This window comes from Telopea speciosissima, chromosome 7 (genome assembly GCF_018873765.1).
Source record: "Telopea speciosissima isolate NSW1024214 ecotype Mountain lineage chromosome 7, Tspe_v1, whole genome shotgun sequence".
Classification (NCBI taxonomy): domain Eukaryota; kingdom Viridiplantae; phylum Streptophyta; class Magnoliopsida; order Proteales; family Proteaceae; genus Telopea; species Telopea speciosissima.
Window position 1 is genome coordinate 18,722,226 of NC_057922.1, and position 23,799 is coordinate 18,746,024.

At 38.7% G+C, this 23,799-nt stretch overlaps 1 protein-coding gene, 1 long non-coding RNA gene and 1 pseudogene across 2 annotated transcripts in view; 1 reads left to right on the forward strand and 2 right to left on the reverse strand.

Annotated features, from left to right (window-relative positions):
- LOC122669465 lies at positions 1-15,955 on the forward strand. Its single transcript, XR_006334020.1, has 3 exons — positions 1-289; positions 5,484-5,486; positions 15,945-15,955. It is a non-coding gene; the product is annotated as an uncharacterized LOC122669465 (long non-coding RNA).
- LOC122669464 (splicing factor 3B subunit 6-like protein) overlaps positions 10,763-23,799 on the reverse strand; it is an 18,014-nt gene continuing 4,977 nt past the window's right edge. Inside the window, exons 2-3 of the mRNA XM_043866231.1 lie at positions 17,162-17,173; positions 10,763-11,375 (exon numbers count right to left, since the gene is read on the reverse strand). Of these exons, the coding sequence (XP_043722166.1) occupies positions 11,019-11,354 (336 nt within the window). The 5' untranslated portion in view covers positions 11,355-11,375; positions 17,162-17,173 and the 3' untranslated portion in view covers positions 10,763-11,018. The remainder of the gene's footprint in view (positions 11,376-17,161; positions 17,174-23,799) is intronic.
- LOC122669462 lies at positions 14,664-19,058 on the reverse strand (annotated as a pseudogene).

The following is a 23,799-nucleotide window of genomic DNA, read 5'->3' on the forward strand; positions in this document are numbered from 1 at the left end:
GAAATAGAACGCTACTTAATATAGTACGTTACATGTTATCACATTCCTCTCTCTCCAAGAAGTTCTGGGGAGAAGCCATTCTCACAGCAAATTATATTTTGAACAGAATTCCCACCAAGTCTGTTGAATCTACACCCTATGAACTATGGACAGGTAGGAAACCAAACTTAGAAAATCTAAGAAAGTGGGGATCAGTAGCCCATGTTCTAATACCTGAGTCATATAGAAACAAGTTGGATTCTAGAACAATCAGATGCAAGTTCATAGGATATCCAGAAGGATCAAAAGGGTATAGATTTTATCACCCTAAAAAAGGGGTCATTGAGAGTCGTGATGCAGAATTTCTAGAGAAATTAGAAGAGGAACCGCAACAGGAGGATATAGAACCCCTGCATGTTACTGATGATGACTATGGTATTGACTTTCAAGAGGAACCAGGAATTTTTTATTAAGGAATTTATGCTCCTGAAGGTCAACTTGATCTTCAAGGGCAAGACCCGAAACCTAGGGTAAGTGGGAGTAAAAGAACTAGGACACCCCAACTTACTTAGATGACTACTATCTTTATTTAAGTGAACCATCTTGTCATACAGTTGACATGGATGTGGAAGAAGTAGTCGATCCCGTAACTTATAGTGAAGCAGTTAAATCGCGAGAATCAGGTGAATGGCTAAACGCCATACGGGAGGAAATTGATTCTATCACAAAGAATCAAGTATGGGAACTTTGTGACCTACCAAAGGGTAGAAATGCCATAGGATGCAAATGGGTGCTTAAGAAAAAATACAAAGGAGATGGGTCTGTTGATAAATTCAAGGCCCGTTTAGTCGCAAAAGGTTACACCCAAAAGGGAGGAATAGACTATCAGGAAACTTACTCACCAGTAGCCAAATTTGCCTCTATTAGATTGATATTGGCTCTAGTTGCACATCTGGACTTAGAATTATTTCAGATGGACATAAAAACCGCTTTTCTGAATGACGAGTTGGAAGAAACCATATACATGCGACAACCCGAGGGTGTTCAGGTAGTGGGACAGGAGGATAAAGTATGTAGACTTAAAAAGTCTTTGTATGATTTAAAACAGTTCTCACGACAGTGGTACCTGATATTCCATAAAACGATCCTTAAATTAGGATTTGTGGCTAACAAGTTGGACAATTGTGTATATATCTTAAAAAGTGGGAGCAGTTTTACCATTCTCTCCTTATATATTGATGACATATTGTTAGCTGGAAACAATATAGAAACATTGAATAAGACCAAGCATGAACTTAGTAGCAGATTTGAAATGAAGGATATGGGGGAAACGTCACATATCATAGGAATTCAAATCTCTAGAGACAGAATACAACGTAAGTTGTGTTTGAGTTAAGAAAAATACTTGAGTTCCGTGTTGAAAAGATTCGGAATGCAAAATAACAATCCCTCATCAACTCCAATTGTTATGGGAAAGGCTTTGTCGAAAAGTCAATGCCCTCAAGAATGACAGGAAAAACTAAATATACCTTATGCTCAGGCAGTAGGTAGTTTGATGTACGACATGTTATGTATACGATCGGATTTGGCCTATCCAGTCGGATTGGTAAGTAGATACCAAAGTAATCCCGGTTCTGCCCATTGGGAAGCAGTGAAAAGGATTATGAAGTACATCAAAGGAACTAAACACTTGAAATTATGTTTTCAAGCGGAAAAACTTGAGGTCATTGGATACTCTGACGCAGACTTTGGAGGGGACAGAGATGACTGTAAATCCACCTCTGGTCATGTATTTATATTTGGAGGTGCAACTGTTTCTTGGGGTAGCAAGAAACAAGGGTGTGTTGCAAGACACACACAGGAAGCTGAGTACATTGCTTGTAGTATGACAACTACTTATGCAGTCTGGATAAGACGATTTTTAATGGAATTTGGGCTGGATCTTGTAAATGAACCAGTGGAAATATTCTGTGATAATCAAGCGACAATAAGCTTGATACACAGTGGTGTAAATAGCTCAAAGGAAAAACATGTAGAAATACAATACCACTATATACGAGATATAGTAGAAAAATGTGAAATTAAAGTAACCTATATACCTACGAGCGACATGGTAGCTGACCCCCTTACAAAGGGAATTCATGCGAAAGCCTACATCAAACATGTGAATTTGATGGGACTAAGAGCAATCTAAGTCTGGAATAGGAATTGATTGTTCCTCGTCATGGCAATAGAAAATTTTTAATGATTGTTCTTGGAATTAGGAAGGAAACGGAAATGTCATGATGGATTCTTCCTGGAAAATGGGAACTTGGAATACAATAATTGTTCCTGGAAATGGGAACGGAAATGAAAATGTCATGACAGATGTTCATGGAAATTGAAATTTAAATGCAAATATAATTCCTGAAAAATTGGGAACAGTAATGAACTTTTTGGTAGTTCAGGGAAATGGGAATGGAAAGGAAATTTCATGACAGAAGTTCCTAGAATCTGAAACATGGAGTATGGATTCGGACAATGTGACCAAGTGGGAGATGTTGGGTGATGTGGCCACATTGCCGTTATCCAATGGATCTATAACGTCACGTCCCGTAATAAAAGGGATATGGATGAGAGTTTTGGGGGGGCGATTCCGCGTTAAGGAAGCAAGCAACGGCTCTTCCATGGACTCCTATAAATATGGTTTTAAGGAGTTGGAAAGATAACGAAGAATAACGCAATTGGAGCCCCCAATCATCTGTTCATCACTCTGTAATCTTTTTATGCTAGACAGATACTGCATTTCATCGGGTGACTCGATTCTCGTCTCTCGGCGAAGTCAATTTCTAATACTTTCATATCTGCGACACAACGTACCTGACACAATTATGGGACTTTTTTTTTTTTTGTACATAGAACACAACTATGGTACTTGGGAGGATGGATATCCATGTGATAGATAATAGCATCGATTGGGTTTCACATCAAAGTTCAAATTCTTGAGGAAAAAGGGGTGTTTTTTTGGAAGGGAATGGTTAGTTACTTACGAGGTTAGTGTGTGTGCAGTTTTGTACCAACGAGGGGAAAGGTTACATACATACAAATATATCTAATTGGATTTTAGGTATTTAATGAGGAGAGAGGTTATGGGATTCACTCATTCATAGGTGGAATATGAATAATAATCGTAGTTTAACAAAAAAAAAATAAAAAAATAGTGAATAATAATAATTGAAGGGTGTTAAAATGGAACCGTAATCAAATATCGAAATCGAAACAGACCGTTTACGATCGAGCTGACCCGCACCATAGAAAAATGATCCAGTTTTGATTTTCTAGGTTATCTTTCCAGTTCGGTTTTGATTTGAACCACAAAATCGTGATTCTAAACCGAATAATAAATCGTAAAAACCGAATAAAAACGATACCTCTTACCCAAATACTAACTTATGCATCAATTGGATTAATTAATAACATAATATTAAATAACATAATTATTACATCATACTTGAAACATAAAATAAGTAAAATGTCTTGGGTTAACTATATATTATATTTGTTCAATTATGAATTGAAAATGATGGATGATGTTAAAAGGGATTAACAAAACCTTACTTTTTAATAAAAGAAATAGTTTGGATAAGAAAAAAAAATGAAAAACAAAGAATAGAAAAAGAAAAGAAGGACGGGTGAAGATGGGAAGGTTTTTTTTAAAAAAAAAATCTCTTAGGCATGGGAAATATGATCAATGAGGGAGATCGGGAGCAAATGGGGAGACATGGGAATATAAATGCCTTGAAAACCGAGGTTGTCTTCATTACTGTTTTCGGAAACCGACACTACACAACTTGCATGTGGTTGTGAATCAAATAATGAAAACTGAATAGAAATCGGAAAACCCCGACTGTATGCAAAATGATTATGTTTTAACTGATTCCTATCTGGTTCAGTTTTGATTTCACCTTATCAAAATGTAACCTGCATCGCAATCGAATCAAATAACCAGAACCACACCGATTGATACCCTTAAATATGATACGATACATTCGTGAAAATTTAAAACACACACTTGGGTCGTACATGGCGTCTTATAGTCATTTTTCTCTTTCAGTGTCATGTGGGCCCTTAGGATATGTATCATTGTATCGTGAGGCATTCCCTCTTAGGTTTGCTTGTGGCACATGGCACGTGGCTTCTGTGCCTAGACATAGGGCAATGCAAAAATGCCCCTATGGAAAGGTGGAAATTCCTAAGGGCATGGCGGTCATTTTGTGCATTTCTGCATCTAGGTGCAGAAATCGTACGCCGCATACGACCAGGTAGTGTTATCTTTCCCTAGTTTTTATTTCAGTTACAAAATATCAATTAAGGGGGTGAGAGAACGTTAACTAATAGCTCACCTAGCGTGGCTCCCACGCCTAGACACAGAAACCGCCCTGCCGCTTGGAAATGGCCGTCATACCCATGTGAAAAGATAGAAATCCCATGGGTGCAAGGCGGTCATTTCCAGGTGGCAAGATAGTTTCTATGTCTAGGCAAGGGAGCCATGCTAGGCAAGCAACTGGTTAGCGTTCCTTCTCCCTTAATTAGGTTTCAATTACAAGATTTGATTTGATTTCAATAACTATATATTTTGATATACTATAAATTTGGGGAGGAAAAATGCTACCTGGGCACGTGCAGTGCGCTTAGGCACAAGGGCGGGTGAAATGACCTTCGTGCCCCTAAGAAATTCCTTCTATTCATGGGGACAAGGCGATCATTTTGCTTGCCCTTGTGTTTGGACCCAGGGGTAGTGCACCGGATACGCCCAGATAGCGTTCACTTTCCCACAAGGGATACTTTCTTTGATTTATTTGATTTCCAATTTGTAAGTGGTTCCTCCCACGCAAGAAGAGGTTTTGAGGGTATTAATACAAGAGAAAGGCTGGTACACCTCCTACGATTTGTGAAAAAGCGGCAATAGAGCCCATACGGTAGACAAAAATTTATGACTCTGTAACTGTACAAGAAATCAGACAAATGTCAAGACATCCTTCTGTTCATCTTCTACTGTGTAATTGGTCTGAAAAGCTAAAAACCACTTATAATTCATGACAAAAACCAGTATTATCTCTCTGTCAAAAACATCGATTGATGTTGATGTTGATGTTGATATGGTTTTTGAAGCTAATGGTTCAAGATTGGTTTGTGTTAGGCTTAATTTCAATGTCCAATAGGTTATATAAGTAATGGGTTTAGTATTTTTGAGTAATGGATCAATTCTATAAGTCCAAATATTGAGGATTTAGAAATTTTTTATTTTTTTTTTTAACGATTTTACTCTTGATCCGACACCAATTCCAATCTAGGATTGGCAAGGTATCGATATCGATCTCAGCCGATACTGATATGCTCCGGCCGATCCAATACCTCATTCCATGATGCATGCTACTGTGGTGAATCAGCAGCAAACCTAGGTGGTGAAGCTATGTCATATCGGTTAATCTTAACCACTATGAATGGAACAGAGGACTGGCCAGATTGTTTCTACTACTTTGTTGAAGCTGAAATACTCTCTCTCTCTCTTTTTGTTTTTGTTTCTCCAGCCTTTTGAATCTGCAATCTCAAACAGGTTATTGACCATTTTAATTCTACTTGTCTTGAGAAGTTTAACATGTTGACATGGTTTAAATCAAGTTCCTTACTACATTAGCATTAAACCTACTACTTCTCCAATGAAGTATATATGTTAACATAGTAGAAAATTGTTGATCTTCATTCTCTCTGCCTCCCTCTCAGATGAAGCTGCACTTCAATCTTCGTTAGTTCTTCAGCAATTTTTTTACAATGATAATGTTGCTGCCATAGATTGAATATTTCTGGGTCCTGATAGTTACTCAATTTATGAGCTTGGTTCATTTAATGTTTGATAACGATGGAATAAACCTGCACCAACATCCATATGCATGAAATAGAGGTGGAACTGATAATCCCAATCATCTTTTGCATCAATTATGCAAAACTACTTAAATGGTTCTCCCTTCAGAGTGTATCTTAATCCTTCCTTTTGTTGTTTATTTCTTCTTGCCAAGAGTTATAGCTGCCAATGTCTTCTTATGAATGGGCTTCTCCTCTTCAGAAGTAATCTCCAAGTAGTTATTGATTGCAGGTCCTGCTATTAAACAAAAAAAACACTAGTTGGTCCTCCTCTTCCTTTTGTGGAAAAAATTTCTCTTTTTTTTCTATCCTTCTCTTGCATTCCAAACATAAGACTAAAGTGAATTCACTTTTTCTTCTAGTCTCCATTAAGTTTATCAACTAAATCGACTTTCTAAATTACAGAACCAAAATTGACTTTGGTCCAATGTGAGTCATTGGTACAGTCCCATCTGAAGGAATATATGGTGGTGTACTTCAAGTTTGAGTGTTAAGGTAATTCCGGGCTTCATAGTCCTTTAAAATGTACATAGTTCAGTTAGACAACATTGATCTCACAAGCTACACACTAATGTTATCTTTCAACATAAGAACAGAATCAAGTGGTTAGGAAAAGAATTTGGTTTTATTGGGCTAAATTCAGCAGTAATGTAGATGGCATTCTTCCAACAACTTCAAACAGGTAGTCCAGTCCCTGCACCAACTAAACCTTGGTGAATCCATGGCATTCTTAGTTTGTACACACATAATTTACTATCATGAACCACCAACTTAAAGTTTTTCTATTTCCTCCAATGCTCTCAGTGCTCTAATAGAATGTGTATGATTTGGGTTTTCACAAAAAGAGCTTATTTTTCTACCTTCTATTGTATTTCTCTTGTTTAACATAAAAAAGAGATACTATACATCACAGAAATGTAAGCTCCTCGGTAGCTTACATGGCCTAAGGCACTGACTGATACATGATCAAATTTTGGAAGGTCCCCCCCCTATCTTAAGGATATTCAAGGTCTGCCATAAACGCCTCTAAACACCCCTCCCCCCAAGAAAAGAAGGGGGGGGGGGGGGAGGAAGAAAAGGAAAAGGGACAATGCTATCAAATTTTGGTAGGCCAGTGTTTTGGTGAAGTGTTTGAGAAAGAAATGGTGAAAACAAACTGTCTCAGGGCTTTATACTATAATAGAATTAGGAAGTAGCAATAGAAGAGAAAAAGGAGGGGGAGAAGAAGAGATAGCTTGCCTAGAAATCCAACTAGGTTTGAAGGAATCCACTTTCAAGAAACACACAGAAGTAGCTCAATGGCTAAAGGGATCGTTCATTCTATTCATTCAAAAGTAACCAAAAAGTGGGCTTCCAAAAATAGAAAAACCCAAATTCATCCAGCAATACATCACAAGGACTGAACTGGAGAATGATGCAAAGAGATTAAAGACAGGCAGCTTAAAATGATGTAAAGGCATCTGATAATACCTTAGTCATCCATACTAGTTGGGAGATCACTTGGATAATGATTACAATTCCAAAACCCAAGCTCAACAGCCAATCATTCCATAGGACCATAACAGTCTCCTTCGTACTAGAATCTGTTTATACCATCTCCCACTCACTCTCCAACATCTATTCGATAATGAAAAGAAGAGAAGCTAATAAGACCCATAGAACCATTAAAGGAGTATATAAACAGGAACCCGGGGGGGGGGGGGGGGAGGAAGAAAATGTGGCTGGAAAAAAAAAAGTGTAAAACAGAGCTATCAAGAACTGAAAAAATAAGAAAGTCCAAAAACCACTGATTTTTTTCAGTACCTATATGATTACAGAAACAGACCTCAAGTTATTAGCGAGTGAAGTAAAGGACTTCAAGCCACAAATCCTATGATTTGAAGGGGAAGGAGAGCCCCAGTTATTGATCAATATAGGCCAGATCCAATCCAGAAACACCAGTTTAAGCACAAAAGTAGCTACATTATATCATATTGCAGCATTAGCAATCCAGTTTGATACATTAACTGATATTATTCTCGAATCAGTTACCCATTTCCTTAAATTCATCTACAAGATCAAAGGAGAGTTCCTCCCCTAGGTTTCAATTTTTTCAGACTTCAAATCCTAGTTGAAAGCTGTAGACATACTCAGCAAGGGCCTCCTTAGTTTTTTTATCATTTGGTGGGTTAGTGCTACATCATATGTTGTATAAGCTAGAATGAAAAAGTAATTCATTTCTCGAACAAAACTCAAAAGGTTGGCCAAATTTAGAGAGGCTTAGTTCACCCCCACCCCTGGATAAAAAAAGATATAAAAGAGGGGGATGGGAAGGATAAAAGGAGAGATATGACATCAAATACAGAAAATTGAAACAGAGAGATACCTATGTTTACAATTCTAACCAGCCAGTGTACTCAATCCAAGTCTTTAAAGGTATATGTACATATGAAAGAGTCATATTTCACCTTTCCTGACAAATAGATTGAGTATACATTGAACTGGAAGATTGGGTGGAAGACAAAATAACAAGGACCACTGACACTAATGGGAGGCTGCAAGCAATAAACTTAATGAAAGTAGATTGACAGGGAGGTCTGTGCCTTAGAAATTTACATGCTCTTAAGATAAGGGTTGACAAGCAAGGTGGGGAACAAGAACCAGAAATTGATACAAAATCTTATGCCAACACTTAAGGACACTCATACTAATTAAGAAATGCCTCGGATGATGAATATGACAAAGACTTCCCCAGTAGTAACCAAGCACATTTCCAGCAATAAATCCTGAATATCGAGCTCAACAGCCAATCCCTTCGTACAAAACTTCCCCACATCTGAAAACTCATATAAATTATTTTACATTCACAAAATCTTTTAAGATTACTGTTTCCCTAATCCCCACCCCATTCCTAAAAACCATTTTCATAATGAAACCCAAAGAAGTTGTTACACCACATGATGCAGGTTTATCACCAAATTGGGTTTCTTTCCTTAGAAATAAGTCTAGAGTTGGATTATGGACATGTTAGACCTTTGATCCCCATGGATTTTCTATGTAATAGACCACTTTAATGGGCTTACAATATAGGTACATAGGTTGCATACGGGATTAGTCCTATATTTAGTTTATTTTCGTGTTTTAGTGTTTTAAATTGAACAGGTTGAACCGTTGGTCTAATTTAAGTGATTTTAAAATATTTTTTTAGGGTAGAATCTTTTTAACTTGAGTTTTATTTTCGGGTCCACACCTCTACACGAATTTAGAGGGAGTGTTTTGTATTTAGACTCAACCTGGGATTTATTATTCCCAGGCTGCAGAGGAATTTAGGCCTTTGGCCATTATAAATAAAGGCAAACTGTGGGGCTCCTCTTTACCTCACTGATTATGAAATTTCTCTCTTGCAAGCTGCTGCAACTTCTCTTCTCTTGAAGATATGCTTTGTGTGTGATTAAAGCAAGGTGGGATTGGTGTGTGATCCAACCGACACCTTGCGGTGTGAAGCTCGGGTGGTTCGTTGGTGGGATTGGTGGGTGATCCAATTGACACCTTGTGGTGTCAAGCTCGGGTGGTTCGTTGGTGGGATTGGTATATGATCCAATCGACACTCTGCGGTGTGAAGCCCAAGTGGTTCCTTTCAAGTTCTCCTTCAAGTTTTCTATCCAAGATTCGATTTTTATTCAAGCTCCTCCATCAACAAGCTATTGCCGATTACATTCTACCATTGCAAGTGAGTATGAAATATTCCCCATCCCCCAATTTTGTTTCTAGTCCTCTACAACCCCAAACCCTAATTATCCCCTTTTATTTTCTTCAATTTCCCATAACCTAAATCACCCACAAACCTAACTCTCCAGTAGAATTCAACCATATTTGAACCACAGTACCCTCTCAAACTTCCCTACCCTCGATCCAAGCCTTTTCCTCTTTCCACCATTAAAAACCCTAAATTCCCACATCTTCTTTAAAACCCCAAAACCCTAAAATTCTACCTAGACAATTCCAACCATAAAAAGCCTTCCATACTTTGGCTGAGTGCTCATCTCCACCCTTGGAGAAGTCGATCCAAAGCCCCCTCCTTAATTCCCACTTTAAACCCTAGAATTCCCCACTTTCATCTTTTTTTAAAAACCCAAAACCCGAAACCCTAACCTGCTGTCCTTTGAATTCTCTCATTCCCAACCATCCAAACATCACTAGACCTATACTAATAGACTCCCCTACACCTGCCTAGTATAACCATATCATCAAACCCTAACCCTAGTTTGGACCTAAATCCTAATTCTGCCCCAATTGGACTGCCTATTCATAGTAGATCCTGAAGCCTTGGCTCCTATTTAGTCTCCTTGCCACCTAGGACTACATTACAACAACAACAACTCAGCCTTATCCCAATTAATTGGGGTCGGCGACATGGATACTTGCCCTCTAATAAGTTATATTCGAGGTCATACTTGATACAAGGCCTAAGGTATGCATGTTTTTCCTCACCACTTCTCATAAGGTCATTTTAGGTCTACTCTTGGCTCTTTTAGTTCCTTCAATCTGAATCAAATCACTCCTCTGGGGGCATCCAAAGGCCTCCGTTGGATATGACCATGCCACCTTAAACAACTTGTATCATATCATATTTCAGAGCTACTCCCAAACCACCTCTAATATGGTAATTTCTTACTTTATCCCTCCTAATTTTGCCAATGATCCATCACAACCTCATCTTTGCTATGCTGAGTTTATCTAAATGATGCTTCTTAACTACCCAACATTCCAACATTCTGCATCATACATCATAACCTATCGTAAAACTATGCTATAAAATGATCCTTTTAAGTTTTAAAGGAATATGCCGATTAAAGGAAAATTTTAGTGAGGTGGAAAAGAACTACAAAATCCAACAAAGTACGAAGTTCAAAACCACATAAACCACCAACCAAAATGATTATCCACAACCATAGAATTACAGAAACGAACTTGAAGTTACTATTGGACGAAGTACCAAGAATTAGCTGAATCTATGATTTTTGTACATAATATAAAGGTCTACTTATACGTCAAAACAAGACACTCCCCCCCCCCCCCCCCAAAGAAACCCTAATTCCAACATAAAAACAGAACGGGCTCTACTTATCTTTAGTGAAGACTCCAAACTTCTCTTGCATCTAAGCAATCTCATCTTCCTTCTTCTTCTGATCAACCTTCTTGCTCATCTTGGCTTGCTGATAGTACAACACAATCAGATATCGATTCGCAACGTTGAACCCTGAGAGGTGATCGACAGCCGTCTTAGCATCGTAGATGTCTTCATAAACAACAAAGGTTGTGCCCCTGGTGTCCTTGTTGGTACCAATGCGAATCTGACAAATCGCACCATATTTACCGAAGATATCGTACATCTCCTCGCTCGAGATGTTGAATGGGAGGTTTCTGACGTAGAGTAATCTATTCACTTCGAGTGGTAGACGAGTGTTTCCCTTTTGGAGGCTGATCGTCGCCATCGTTGCAACTTCCACTTCTCTGCTACAACAAACCTAGGGGGGTTTTGATTGATTACGAAAAAAAGAGAATTACGATTTCAGATTGGAAGATCAAAGGAGCAAGATATCGATGTTTCGATTTGAGTTCGAAAACAGATAGAGCCCCTCTTAAATGACTGTTTCACCCTTACAAAATGAAAAAATTCCCCTTGATCGATGCCCTATGCATCCCCATAGTTGATAAAGACGGTAACGACAAAAAAACGGAGTCTTACAGTACGGGTTTTGAACGGTAAAAAATTGAAAACGGATGGTCAAATAAAGCGGTAAAAAAAATAGAAAACAGACGGTATGAGTTTTAAACGTTTATATTTCAAACATAATGGAACCAAAAAAATGGTATTATTCTCATATAAATTGTGGATTTTTTATTTAAAACACATGCTTCTAATTTTGGTGTTCATGCATTGACCTTAAGTTGGAGGTGATGCTATGAAAAATGTAGCCCTTCGAGTCATCCTTATGTTGGTAAAAGAATCACGCCGATCAGAGTTCTGGAGAGAGAGATATGGTCAGTTAAGTAAATCATTATTCCGATTATCTAGAGGGCCATGCTAATAATAACATGTTAGCAGATCTGGTTAGAGAGAAATAAAAGAAGATATGATAGCTTATCAACCCCCCCTAAGCAGCTTGTGATGAAGTGCCTAAGAGAATTCTCAGAAGGTACTAGTATTAAAGGTATTCATGTCAAATCGGTTCAAGAACTAGTGTTGGCACGGGCAGTGCATGCAACAATTGCCATCCCTCAGCCCAAAAAAATAATTGAAGTAAAGTGGAAAGAGCCGCCAGCAGGATGGAGTAAATTAAATATTGATGGATCATCCCTGGGAAACCCAGGATCGACTGGGTCAGGAGGGATTTTTCGAAATCAGGTTGGTGCAGTGATCTTTTGCTTTGCCTCTTATTAAGAGATTGAAACAAACTTCAATGCTGAAATGAAGGCGTTCTTTATTGGCATCAAAGAAGCTAAGAAGCTTAAGATTGACAAATTATGGGTGGAAAGTGATTCAGCATCTGTGGTTACAGCTATTCTCACGTCCAAGCTTCCATGGAACTTCCTCCAGGATTGGTGGACTGCATCTGAATTTCTAGACACCATACAGTGGCGACTGACCCATTGTTTCAGAAAAGGAAATGGTCCAGCTGACAAGCTAGCAAACCATGCTGCACTTACCAAAGCAACTTCGACCTGGAACGCAACTCTGAGGTTCATTTCACATCTGATCACTTGGGAAGCAATGGGACGTCCCCATTACAGATTCTTGTAATTCTCCTTTTTGGTTTTATGATTATGTAAATGCTCTAGTGTAACCATATTCACTTTTTTACTTTCAATACATATTTTGCTGACCTTTAGCAAAAAAAACGTAAATCATATTCAACAAGTCCAAGGTCTTAAAAAATGCCAAAAAAATAGGAATGTGTTTTAAACACGTTTAAACGGGAATACTTGTCGTTTGTTTTTTGTCCCGTATGTTTGGGAAACATAGGCAAAATGTATTTAAAATGATAAAAAATGGGAACCCGTTTAAAACGGAGAAGGGGGTGGTGCACACGAAATAGAAAATAAATTTTCACTGGTATTTAGAAACTTAAAATTTTTTATCAAAATATCATTAAGAAAATAAACTCATGGGAAAAAAGAATGTTGTCTGATCGTGTGTCCCCTACGCCTAGACAAAAAGAGCACACAAAATTACAGTCTTAGCCATGTGAGATAAAAAATTTCATCCATGTTGATGCTTTTGCATGCACTCTCATTAGTCCCTGCACTGGTGTAGGGCCATGCAACTTGGCAGTGGTCTCTTGCCATAAACTTAATTAGCAAATAAAATGTCTTTGAACAAAGGAAAGAAAACTCTCTCTCTACAAAATACATAAGGGAGACTTGTGCGGCTCTCTACCAAACTTATTTACAATGATCAAGCTCGGTTGGGCAAGAAGATGTAGAAAACTATTATGATCTCATTTATCTCACATCGGTTGTATGAAAATCTTAATGTGGGTTGATAAGTTCTTGGGTTCCCTCACCTTGTAAGCCGGTTTATAGGGTTGAGTTCTTCCAAGATCGTATCAGTGGTATCAGAGCTAGCACCACGTCTCTCAGGTGCAATCGTGCGGCTAGGGTGTGATGTCGGTATGACAGTGTTCGGCAAGGACTAATAGCTAGTGCAAAGTAAACCCGCGTGGACGCGGGGCCTGCGGAGCGTGGTGCAATGCTACGATCCCATTTATCCCACATCGGTTGTATAAGAAACTTAATGTGGGTTGATAAGTTCTTGGGTTTCCTCACTTTGTAAGCCAGTTTATAGGGTTGAGTTCTTCTAAGATCGTATTAAAAACAAGAACCTAAAACGATGTAGAAAAGAATGGAAATCACAAATAAACAATCACACAATTGAACAAAAGGATTTATGTGGTTCGACAAGATTGCCTACGTCTACAGTGAAATGAGATATGTTTCATTATCAATGGAGAATATGATACAAATGTTCACCCTCACACCTCTCTTAGATTGCTTACAAAGAAAGAACCCTTGCTACAAATTTATAACGAAACTTTATATAGCTAATTTACCGAAATACCCATATAACCCTAAAAAATTCTCGGGAACTACCACCCCCGAATCCCTTCCCCCTCATAGGCCCACAAGTAACAAAGATTAACACGCAAGGTGGACCGATTCTCTTAATGCAGCTTCTCTCAGGCATTAGGGTAAAGACACCCGCTATTCTTATTATTTTTACTGTTTGTTAACTGATTATGAAACACTAAGAAAATTGGAACATCTCTATATTTTAAAAGTAATACAGAATTTTCATGATACCACAACCAAGCAAGAATGACATGGAAAATTTCTTGTTGTAGAGGTTCCCCAATACTTAAGAGCAGCTAAATCATAAGCTCTAGCAGCCTTCCCTTCCTTGTCTTATCTTCCCTGCTCAAGAAATTTTCAGAAAAGAAAAATAAATAATTAAATTCAAATTTAATTTTGTATGTAAATTTTTTTTAGGTAAAAATTTTCATACATAACTGTGCACAAGCACAACCGGCATTAAATGCAGTCAGATTGGCATAATTGTCTATCCATAATGATAAAAGCATCCCTACGTACCCACCCTATTTGGTGGAGTTGATAGGAGAATCTCCCGTGTATGAATACCTTCCCTTTTTAAAAAAAATAAGAATTGATGGGAGCGAACCGCAGCCAATGTCGTGATAAACGAAAGAATTAGCAACATACTCAAATTATGTAGGTAATGGATGAACACAACACAACTAGATATTGAAGCTTCACCTAGGTGATCATTTCTTGCTAGTCCTTCAATTCCCTTCTAGATCCCACATATGGGCTTCATACCTTCTTGTCCATCTATGCCTAAATTTACACCTAAACCAACACTTTACATGTATAAAAGTAGAGAATTGAATAACCCATAAAAGCCCAATTGAATCAACTTATCCTAATTTAACATGGGATTAGGCATACCTTGCAAAAGAAATTGAGCATCATATATGTATCACTGGTGTTCACCATTTGACGTGGTGAATTGAGTTGCTCGCTTTTGACTCAAAATTGATATTACCAAATGGTCTATAAGATGCAAAACCCAAGTAGTAATTCTATAATTAGGGTTATTGGATATTCCAATATTGGGTACAAATTTTGTTTTGCACTCTCCTTATAGTAGGTACCACCATTTCTAAAATTTCTTTGATGCGTTTAAGGGCATTCTTCTTAAGGACTATTGCTTCCTCTGAACCTTCATCAGTGCATGCGAGGTGAAAATGATAAAGCTCTTGGTCTTAGAACTTATGGTCCACCTTGTACTACTCTGTTTACCACTCCTGGTTTACCTAAAAAAAACTGAAACTCAGTAAGGAAATCAAAATGCGGAAACTTTAGGTGAATGGATATCTAAGTGTTGAATTTAACAATATTTTCCTCAGAAAACTTGGATCTACATACCGCTCAACTTCAGACTTAACCAGCATATAGAGAAACACATGAGATAGCTCAAGATGAGAAAACTAATATCCAGAGTTGAAGAAGGTTGAATTTCCTCTATGAATCTAGTTTGAGGACGACAACTCCTTATATTGAGTGCATGAACCCTTTCCATTTATTGCACAATATGAGCTGTTATAGCATGTTTAATGACATAGCAAAGAAAATCACAATTGAGATTGGAGGGTGGCAATCCCAAAAAATTCTATAGGAAAAAGAATCAAATCTTTGAAAAAAGGTAAAAAAAAATTAGTGAGGCATTAGATACGTAGAACCAAGAGTTTCCAATAGTTGGTATGACACGTGGTTTATATAGCTAGAGACATACCAACCTCATCACTTTTCTTTTAAAAACAGCCAATAATCTTTAAAAAAAATCCAATATATCTTTTAAGATGTGATAGAATCCTTAACATTTATTGAAAAATCTTAACCATTACGACTTGTTCAATGGTCCAGAGAGGAATGTGCACTAGAGAGAAACTTATTCCATAAAAAGCTCTAGAAACAAAAGTAAGAATCATGAACTAGACACTGAGATTTTCTATCAGAAAAGTGAAAAATCAAATCATTGAGATTTTAAATAAATAAAAATAAACATATTATGATACATTAATGTATTACGTGAATCACTTTTGCAAATAGATACACCTTGTTCATGAATCTTTTGAAAAAAACTCATGTAACGTATTCAACGCTTCCCCCCCCCCCCCCTCCCTTAAAGCTCTAGATTCAAAAGTTGGGTCCTATACATTGTATTTTGGTGAAAGAGTAGTGGTATATCTTCTCATTATATTGGGACTAGGAAACATACATCAACAAACCTAAACACAAGGACATGTGATGAGAGAAAATCAAAAGGCTTGGGGTCTTTCAGTTCTAGGGTTAAGAAGGAAAAAGTAAAATCCCCTGCCATAGGTCTTTGTTTTGATCTCCTGTAGTGGTCCTTGCTTTGTTGGAAGCGGAGCGAGGCCAATTTCTCATACTTGCTCGATGTGCCCCCTTTAGTCGAATGGCCCTCCCGGTTCACTGGGTTGTTGGCCTACCAAGAACTTCCCCATTGCTCCTGCCGCCCGCTTGGCGATCGGAATGCTCGTTATCCTTAATGTTCTCTCTGTTGGGCCCCTCCCATTGCCCTAGCCATAAGTTATGGCAGCTTTAGCTCACAACCACGTGGGCTCAACGGTCAGCCCCATTCAAATTATGTTAGGGGGTCTTTTTCTTTTTCTATAGAAAGATATTATGAGTCCTTCGTCTCATCTAGTTTACTGGTGCTACGGTGCTACCAAAAAGTCTCATGCTTACATTATTGTTATTGATGTAACTATTATATCGGACCACGAACACCCCGATCGTGCTTCAGATTTCCATTCCCAACATCATATTGATGATAAATCTTCTCGTGTTCTGTCATAAGAACTTAGAGTCTGTATCATGGTGAATGTAAGGTAACGTTGAGATTCTTGCTCAGAAAACATACCGAATACGTTTAAAATTATTGGCACGTCCGATTGGGAAGCATTCATGTAGAACACCAACACATAGAAAAAGGGCCTGGGCAACTAGTCAATAACTTGACATCGGTGGAATCCTACCTCCAATTCCATGTATGTTCGATATAGCCAAAGATTCCCCCACTGATCAAAGTACGTCGATTACCCTCGAATCGTAGAAGATAGCCACCACATATCATACGACTTTTTAACTTCACTTTTTTTTCTAGTTGTTCCGCTAGAGATCAGGTATTTATGGGCCCCTTCTGCAACAAGTGCGCGTTGGACCCTACCCCCATTTCCCTAGAAGGGGGCTGGGACATGTTTCCCATGACTGACAAGTGGCGGCAAAAAAGAGATTCAGGTGGTCCATCCATGCCTGGGACAAGTAATGCCCAATGAAATAGCGGGAGCACTGAGTAATGAGGGGAGGTGAAGTAATGAAATTCCCATGTGTTGGACACACCATAGGCAAAAATCCTCTCCTTTTAGTCGAGTGACAAGGCAACGTCCTCGTTCTCAGACCGGAACAAGAAACAAAAGCTACTTATTGGAGAGAAGACGAGGCACATGGGCTTAATATAGTGCCACAGAAGAGTATGCACGCTATAGCTTTTACAACTAGAGTTTTGAAACCAGTTGGAACAAAAAAAATAGAAAAAAAGAAGGGAAGCAGTATTTTGTTCCTCCTCAAAACAAGGGGACAGATGTGTCTTTTCACATGGGGAGAGAGATAGACTCATAAGCGCTAAGAGTGCTGGCATAGGCCACTCCCGGACACAGTTCTTTTGCCGAAGAAAAAACTATGTCATTCTAACAGGGTAAAAAGGGTTACAAATAATTTGACACCTTTGAGGGGTGTCAATAAGGAAAACCTTTTTACCAAAAAAAAAAGGGTTTTTTATAATTACCATCCCAAAATCTTTCATATTTACTATTATCCTCCCCAAAGCTTTGAAACAACTGGTACCCTCCCTTGTTGCATACTAATAACTAATTGCCCCCCATCTTTACAGACCCGTGGAAGGGGTTAATCGTGAAAATGTGCCGTTGTCACGGATTTTTTAGGATCAAAATGCCCTTTGACGTGGTAATTGTAAAAAGCTCCCACCCCATCACCGTCCCTTCTCCTCCTCCTTCTTCTCCTTCTTCTCCTTCTTCCTCCTCTGCAACACCATCATCACTTGACGTCATCTTAAAAGCATGGAGTTTCTCCTTCTTCTTCTTCCTCTATCGCCTAATTTTCTATATCTTGCTCTTCAAATGTACATTTCGCCGAACACATCTACAATTTAGAGACAATTCAGCGAAAACAGGAGATCCTTTCAAAAAACCAGAAAAAAAAAAGAAGAAGAGCACAACCCAGCTGGGTTTTAGTCCTAAAATTTAGAAGCTAGGAGGCTTGTAAGCAATGAAACTGATGCACTGCACTTGACGCTTGTTGTCAAATCCAATAATACGAATGAAAGAGTTGGGGTATTACTTCTTGGCTTCCTCCAGCTCCCTCAACACCTGTGAGGAGTCAGTGCATCCAAACATGGGCAGCTTCCACATTGTCCAGTAGCGGCCATCATAGTACCCTGGAGATTTGTTGTTCTTTCGGTACACGAATCCTTGCTATACATATTTCACACGAACACAAATCGAATCGAATCAAACAAAACTGTAAAGAGGGTAATGAACTAATTAATGGGTATAGCTTTAAAAGCAGAGATTGAACAGGGGAAAAATTCAAAAACCTCCAACTCGAATTCCAAGCAGGGAACCCAACCCATGCGAAGGAGGTAATCGACTTTCTTGGCCAGTGATTCAGATGAGAGTGGTGGAAGATATGATAGTGTCTCAAACTTCTTCTTCCCTAGTGGAGGCCACACCTGCATTCACAACCCTTTAAAATCCCTTCAAGTTTTGAACTTTCAATGAAACACTTCCAATTCTTGAAGCTTACCTTCATGCATTGGACTCTGCCACCATTGGTGGGCAGAGAAGCGAGGTCGTTGTTGAGCTTGCGAGTTACAGGGAAAGCCGAACCAGACTTGAGGCCTGTGAAGGAGCCACCAAGCTAGCTTGAGCAGGGCTGGCACGGTTGAGGGAGATAATTGTTGCCGATGAGATTATTGAAGAAGCCATTTCTTTCTCTGCTACTCCTGATGGCTCTGATTAATCCTCTCTGTTGGAAGCTGCAATGGAAACCATAGTATATATATAGGAGTATGGGAGCTCTTAGCTAGCAATCTTTATGGAAGAATGAGGATAGCCAATACCCATTCCATGACCATGCAGGGAGGATAGCATATTGAAACCCTTAATCCCTTATCCTCTGCAACTTCATCATTGTCTTAAAAGCATGGAGTTTCACTCCACTAGCTTCTTTCTGGAATCTCTCCTTTCTTAAAAGCATGGAGTTTCCCATAGATGACTTGGAGGTTTGTACGGTTAATGTGAACAGGAAAAGGAAGAAGGAGAAAAAGGAAGAGAAGGGACGGTGATGGGGTGAGAGTTTTTTATAATTACCATCCCAAAAAAGGCATTTTGGTCTTAAAAAATCTGTGACAACGGCACACTCTGAAGACTAACCCCCTTCGTTACAGGTTTGTAGTGGTGGGGGGCAACAACAGGGGAAGGTAATAGTTGTTTCAAAATTTTGGGGGAGAAGTAATAGTAAATATGAAAGATTTTGAGATGGTAATTATAAAAAACCCATAAAAAAAAAAGAAAGTGAATAAGGAACACCTTTTATATAAAATTATAATAGTAAATTACACTGACCTCTCATGTACTAAGCCTTAATTACATTGATCTCCATTGTGTTTTTGACAATTACCCAGACTACATCTACTTTCTAAACCTAATTACATACAGCCCCAAGCCATTAGTGACCAACGGTTGGTTGACAACAAAATTTGAAAATACGCCTTTAATTGACAATTCTACCCTTTAGAGGGTTGATGTTACCGATTTGCCCTCAATGAAATTCTAACCCCTGCTCAATCGTTGCTGCTATCTACATCGCCAAAAAAAGCTCTAAGAACCTAAGGACCTGCAACTCTGACCGGCCGACATCTCGCAAGCTTAATCGGCGACCTCATCCTCGTCCTTGGACCTGCTCTCATCACCGGCGTTCAAACTGCAACTAGGTGCCCAACAACCCCAAGTCTCTCTTGGACCCGCTATTCATCCCTGCAAGCCAACCTGCAACTCATCCCTACCCATAGCCAGGGACATTTATTTTGTACTCACTAAGAGTTCTCGCAAGGAGACGAATCTGCTTGGAATTGTGCTTCCGGAGACCATTTATTTCCAATTTCAGTTGCCTGAGGAAATCAGAATTCCAGAAAGTTATTAAAATACAACGGCATAGAGTAGAATGCACGATACTAACAATTATATATATACCGATTACTTCAGAGACAATATTAGTATGATTTTAAGAATAAATATAAATTCAGATCCAAATTTTCTGATACAAATAGAAAGAAAGCTAAACAACATTGGATTTGATCTAAACCTTCAATGTATAGATTAAACATCAGTTTAAATGAATTTCCACATTTTCTAGAGAAGCTAAACTGCAATCACATCCAACACAACAAAACAGCTTATAAACAGTCATTCTTTATCCAACCAACAAGCAATTGAAATTCCCAACGAGCTAAAACCCATTACAACAGTAGCAATTACAGAAACCAAAATTAAAAGAACAGGTTGACGGAGTAGTGGTGGTAGTAAGAAACAAACCTGATATTGACTGTCAAAAAGAATCTCTTTGATCCTCAAGCCTCAATCTCCTCCGTCAGTGCCTTTGCTTCATCATAGCTGTAATTACTCACCCTGTTCACATCAGCTTCAGCGTTATCTTTTGTACAGCTATTAACCTTGCTTTCCTTCCCAACAGAAACCTCAGTCACCACCACTTTTACAACCTCCATCATTGCCTTCTTCCTCCTCTGGTACTGCTAGCTCCACACAATCACACCCAGAACACCTAGTGTCTTTACATGTATAGAGCCGCTCTGCAATTCGATCCCTTCTCATCTTAAACTCCTTGGGACAATCCGAAGCAGCAACCACGATCGCATACTCAATGAGACCTCAAAGATGTCCAATTTGTACTCCGGAAGTACTTACGCCAGTAATCAAGAGCACCAGATTTTGCAGCCACGGTTGAAATATCAGAGCCGCTAATCAGAGATTGAGAACTCGAAGTGGCCGCCGACTGGTAAGGAAATCCCTCTTTTGGTTGCAGCGCCAAGTGAGTGAGAAGAGAAGATGGTGCAGAGGCGGTGGAGAGAGCCGGGTTGCAACAGCTCACTCCTTAAACGGCTGAGATGAAAAATGAAGAATCTTACTGTTAACAAGGTGAAGGTGAGCGCTTTAAAAAAAAGAAAGGGAATTTGGTCAAAACATTTTTACTAACGCTGTTAGCATCAGGGGATACAGGAGTAATTGTCAGAAAAACTGGTGAAGCCAGTATAATCAAGGTTTAGTACTGGGGAGGTCCGTCTAATTTATTATATTATTTACGTGATAATATACTTAAAGAAAATTTCACAAAATTTCAGGGGCACCCCCTTCTAAGTATTCAATATGTCAAGGACTTACCAAACTTGATCAAAATGGCAACCTTCCCCCTCACGTTAAGCAGATTATCACCCAAAGTTAAAATGTCGATTTTACGCTCATAGTTATTTAAATAAAAAAATGGGTAAATGACACTTAAGATACCTAACGTTTGATAAAATTATAAGTTGGGTATCCAATGTTTGACAAATTACGTTTAAGGTACTAAACCATCACCATTCACCACTGTCGCCGCCACCACCACACCCTCGTCTTCCCGCACGACCACCACCACCCCACCACCTGCTGCAATGGCCCGCCCCCTCGACTACTCCTGACACCCACCCAACCAAAATTGTCGTGTCCATGATTTGTTTATTCGTTTCCGTAAAGTCGCTCTATGATTCCATCCCTTCGATCCTTCAATTCGTTTCCGTAATCCAAAGAGTCAACAGAGATTGTCGTGTCCATGAAATTCCAAACATCCACCCCTTGAATTCCTCAAAATCAATCTAAAATCATCATAGTCCATTGTAAGAAATAACCTCCGATCCCCAAATTTCACCTGATTTTTCCCATTGGAAACTGTTGGAAGACCTAGAGTTTGGATTTCATACAATTTGCAAATTGATCCGATCAGATAACATTAAGAAAAACAAAATGAGTTCGTTAACATCATTTAACCTACAAAAACCAAGGAAAGAAGTGGTGGCAGGGGTTTTGAGTTGGGGTAAAGAATGAAGTGAGGAAGATGGGTTTCATTTTGGGGGTTTTGGAAAGGGAGTGGGTAACGATGATGATGGATATTTGGTTAATGGGAAAGGGAAATAGAGATGAATTTTGAAGTACAGTGGAGAGATGGGTTCGGTTATGGTATATGGAAAATAATAAGAATAAGAAGAAGAAGAAGGGGAAAGAGAGGGTGGTTGGACGGCGGCTGTGAACAGGTAAACAAAAAAACAAAATGGTCTTCAATATTGCTTCATTCTTATCTCTAATAATCTGTTTGATTTCTAATCTAAACTTGAAGAAATTCAAAAGCAACAAATAAAATCGCACAATATGGGTACCTTTGGTTGTGGAGGGAGTAGATTTGGTCAGGACGAACATTAGCGAGCGCACTGTTGAACTCCATGGAAAAGGCATTACCGGGATAGGAAGAGATGAAATCCTTGAGAATTTCCTTTGGAATTAGATTAGTCTTTTTAGCACTCCTTGAAGAATCAGGGGTGCAGCTCCTTTGGTGGATGAGCTACTGTCTTGTTAAGATCGCCAATATCTTCTTCTTCTTCTTCTTCTTCTTCTTTGAGCTTGGAACAATTGAATTGAGATTCGAGAAACTAAAACTCAAAACAGGAACAGAGAAATTGAATGAAAATAAAAGAGGAATCGATGAGTAGAAGATGGAGATATGTAAAGTGTATTTATAGGTTGATAGACATGCGAGCCTGGGCATCAATTACTATGGTCTGTCTAGGTGCTGCCATGAAAGTCATTGACATTGGTGGTGGTCGGAGGTTGCAGCAGTGAAGTAGAAAGAAACGAAGAAGAAGAAGAAATGGTGGGTCCCATGAAGAGAATGGTTTGTATTTGGGATTTTACCCTTAAGGGTATTATGGGAAGTTCACAGGTAAGGGTAATTTCATTATTTAAAAAGAGTTAACAGCCACTTAACTGCAGAGACTAACAGAGTGGACTAAGTTGAACTAAAGTCATAAAATAGGGGGTGTCTATGACATTTTGACCAAGTTTGGGGGTGTCCGTGAAATTTTCCCATATACTTATCACGTAAATAACCCCAAAAAGTACCAACAAGCAAATGAACTCTAGCAATTTTGGAAATGGGGCTCCGTAAAAGAACCAAACATATAAATTTTATATTGAAAGAGAAACATGCAACCCTTCATTAAAAAGGTTCAAAATCTAAAAACCACTCACCTCTTGACCCAAGCCAGAGCTCTAGACCTTCTTCTCTTATCTGTCCTTGCCAACCCTACAAACTTGAACTTGAAGACAATGGGAACAGATGCATTATTTGTACATCACACAAACACAACAAAAACATAAGAACGTATGTTGACCACGAGAAGAGTAGTATTTTAGGGTTTAGATTATAATTAACCTGTGGTAATGGCTTGTTAGACATCTTTGGTAGTTTGCAACAAGTCCTACATCATTTCATGTCAAAGGAAAATTCAATTAAGAGTGAGTAGAAAGACATAGCTAGCCAATTTTATTGCTAAAAAGAACTATAAAATTGGTTATGGTTAAGGAATAATCAACTGCAAGATGTAACAAGCATTCAATGATCTTGACCTAAATTTTATCTGTAAAATCATGT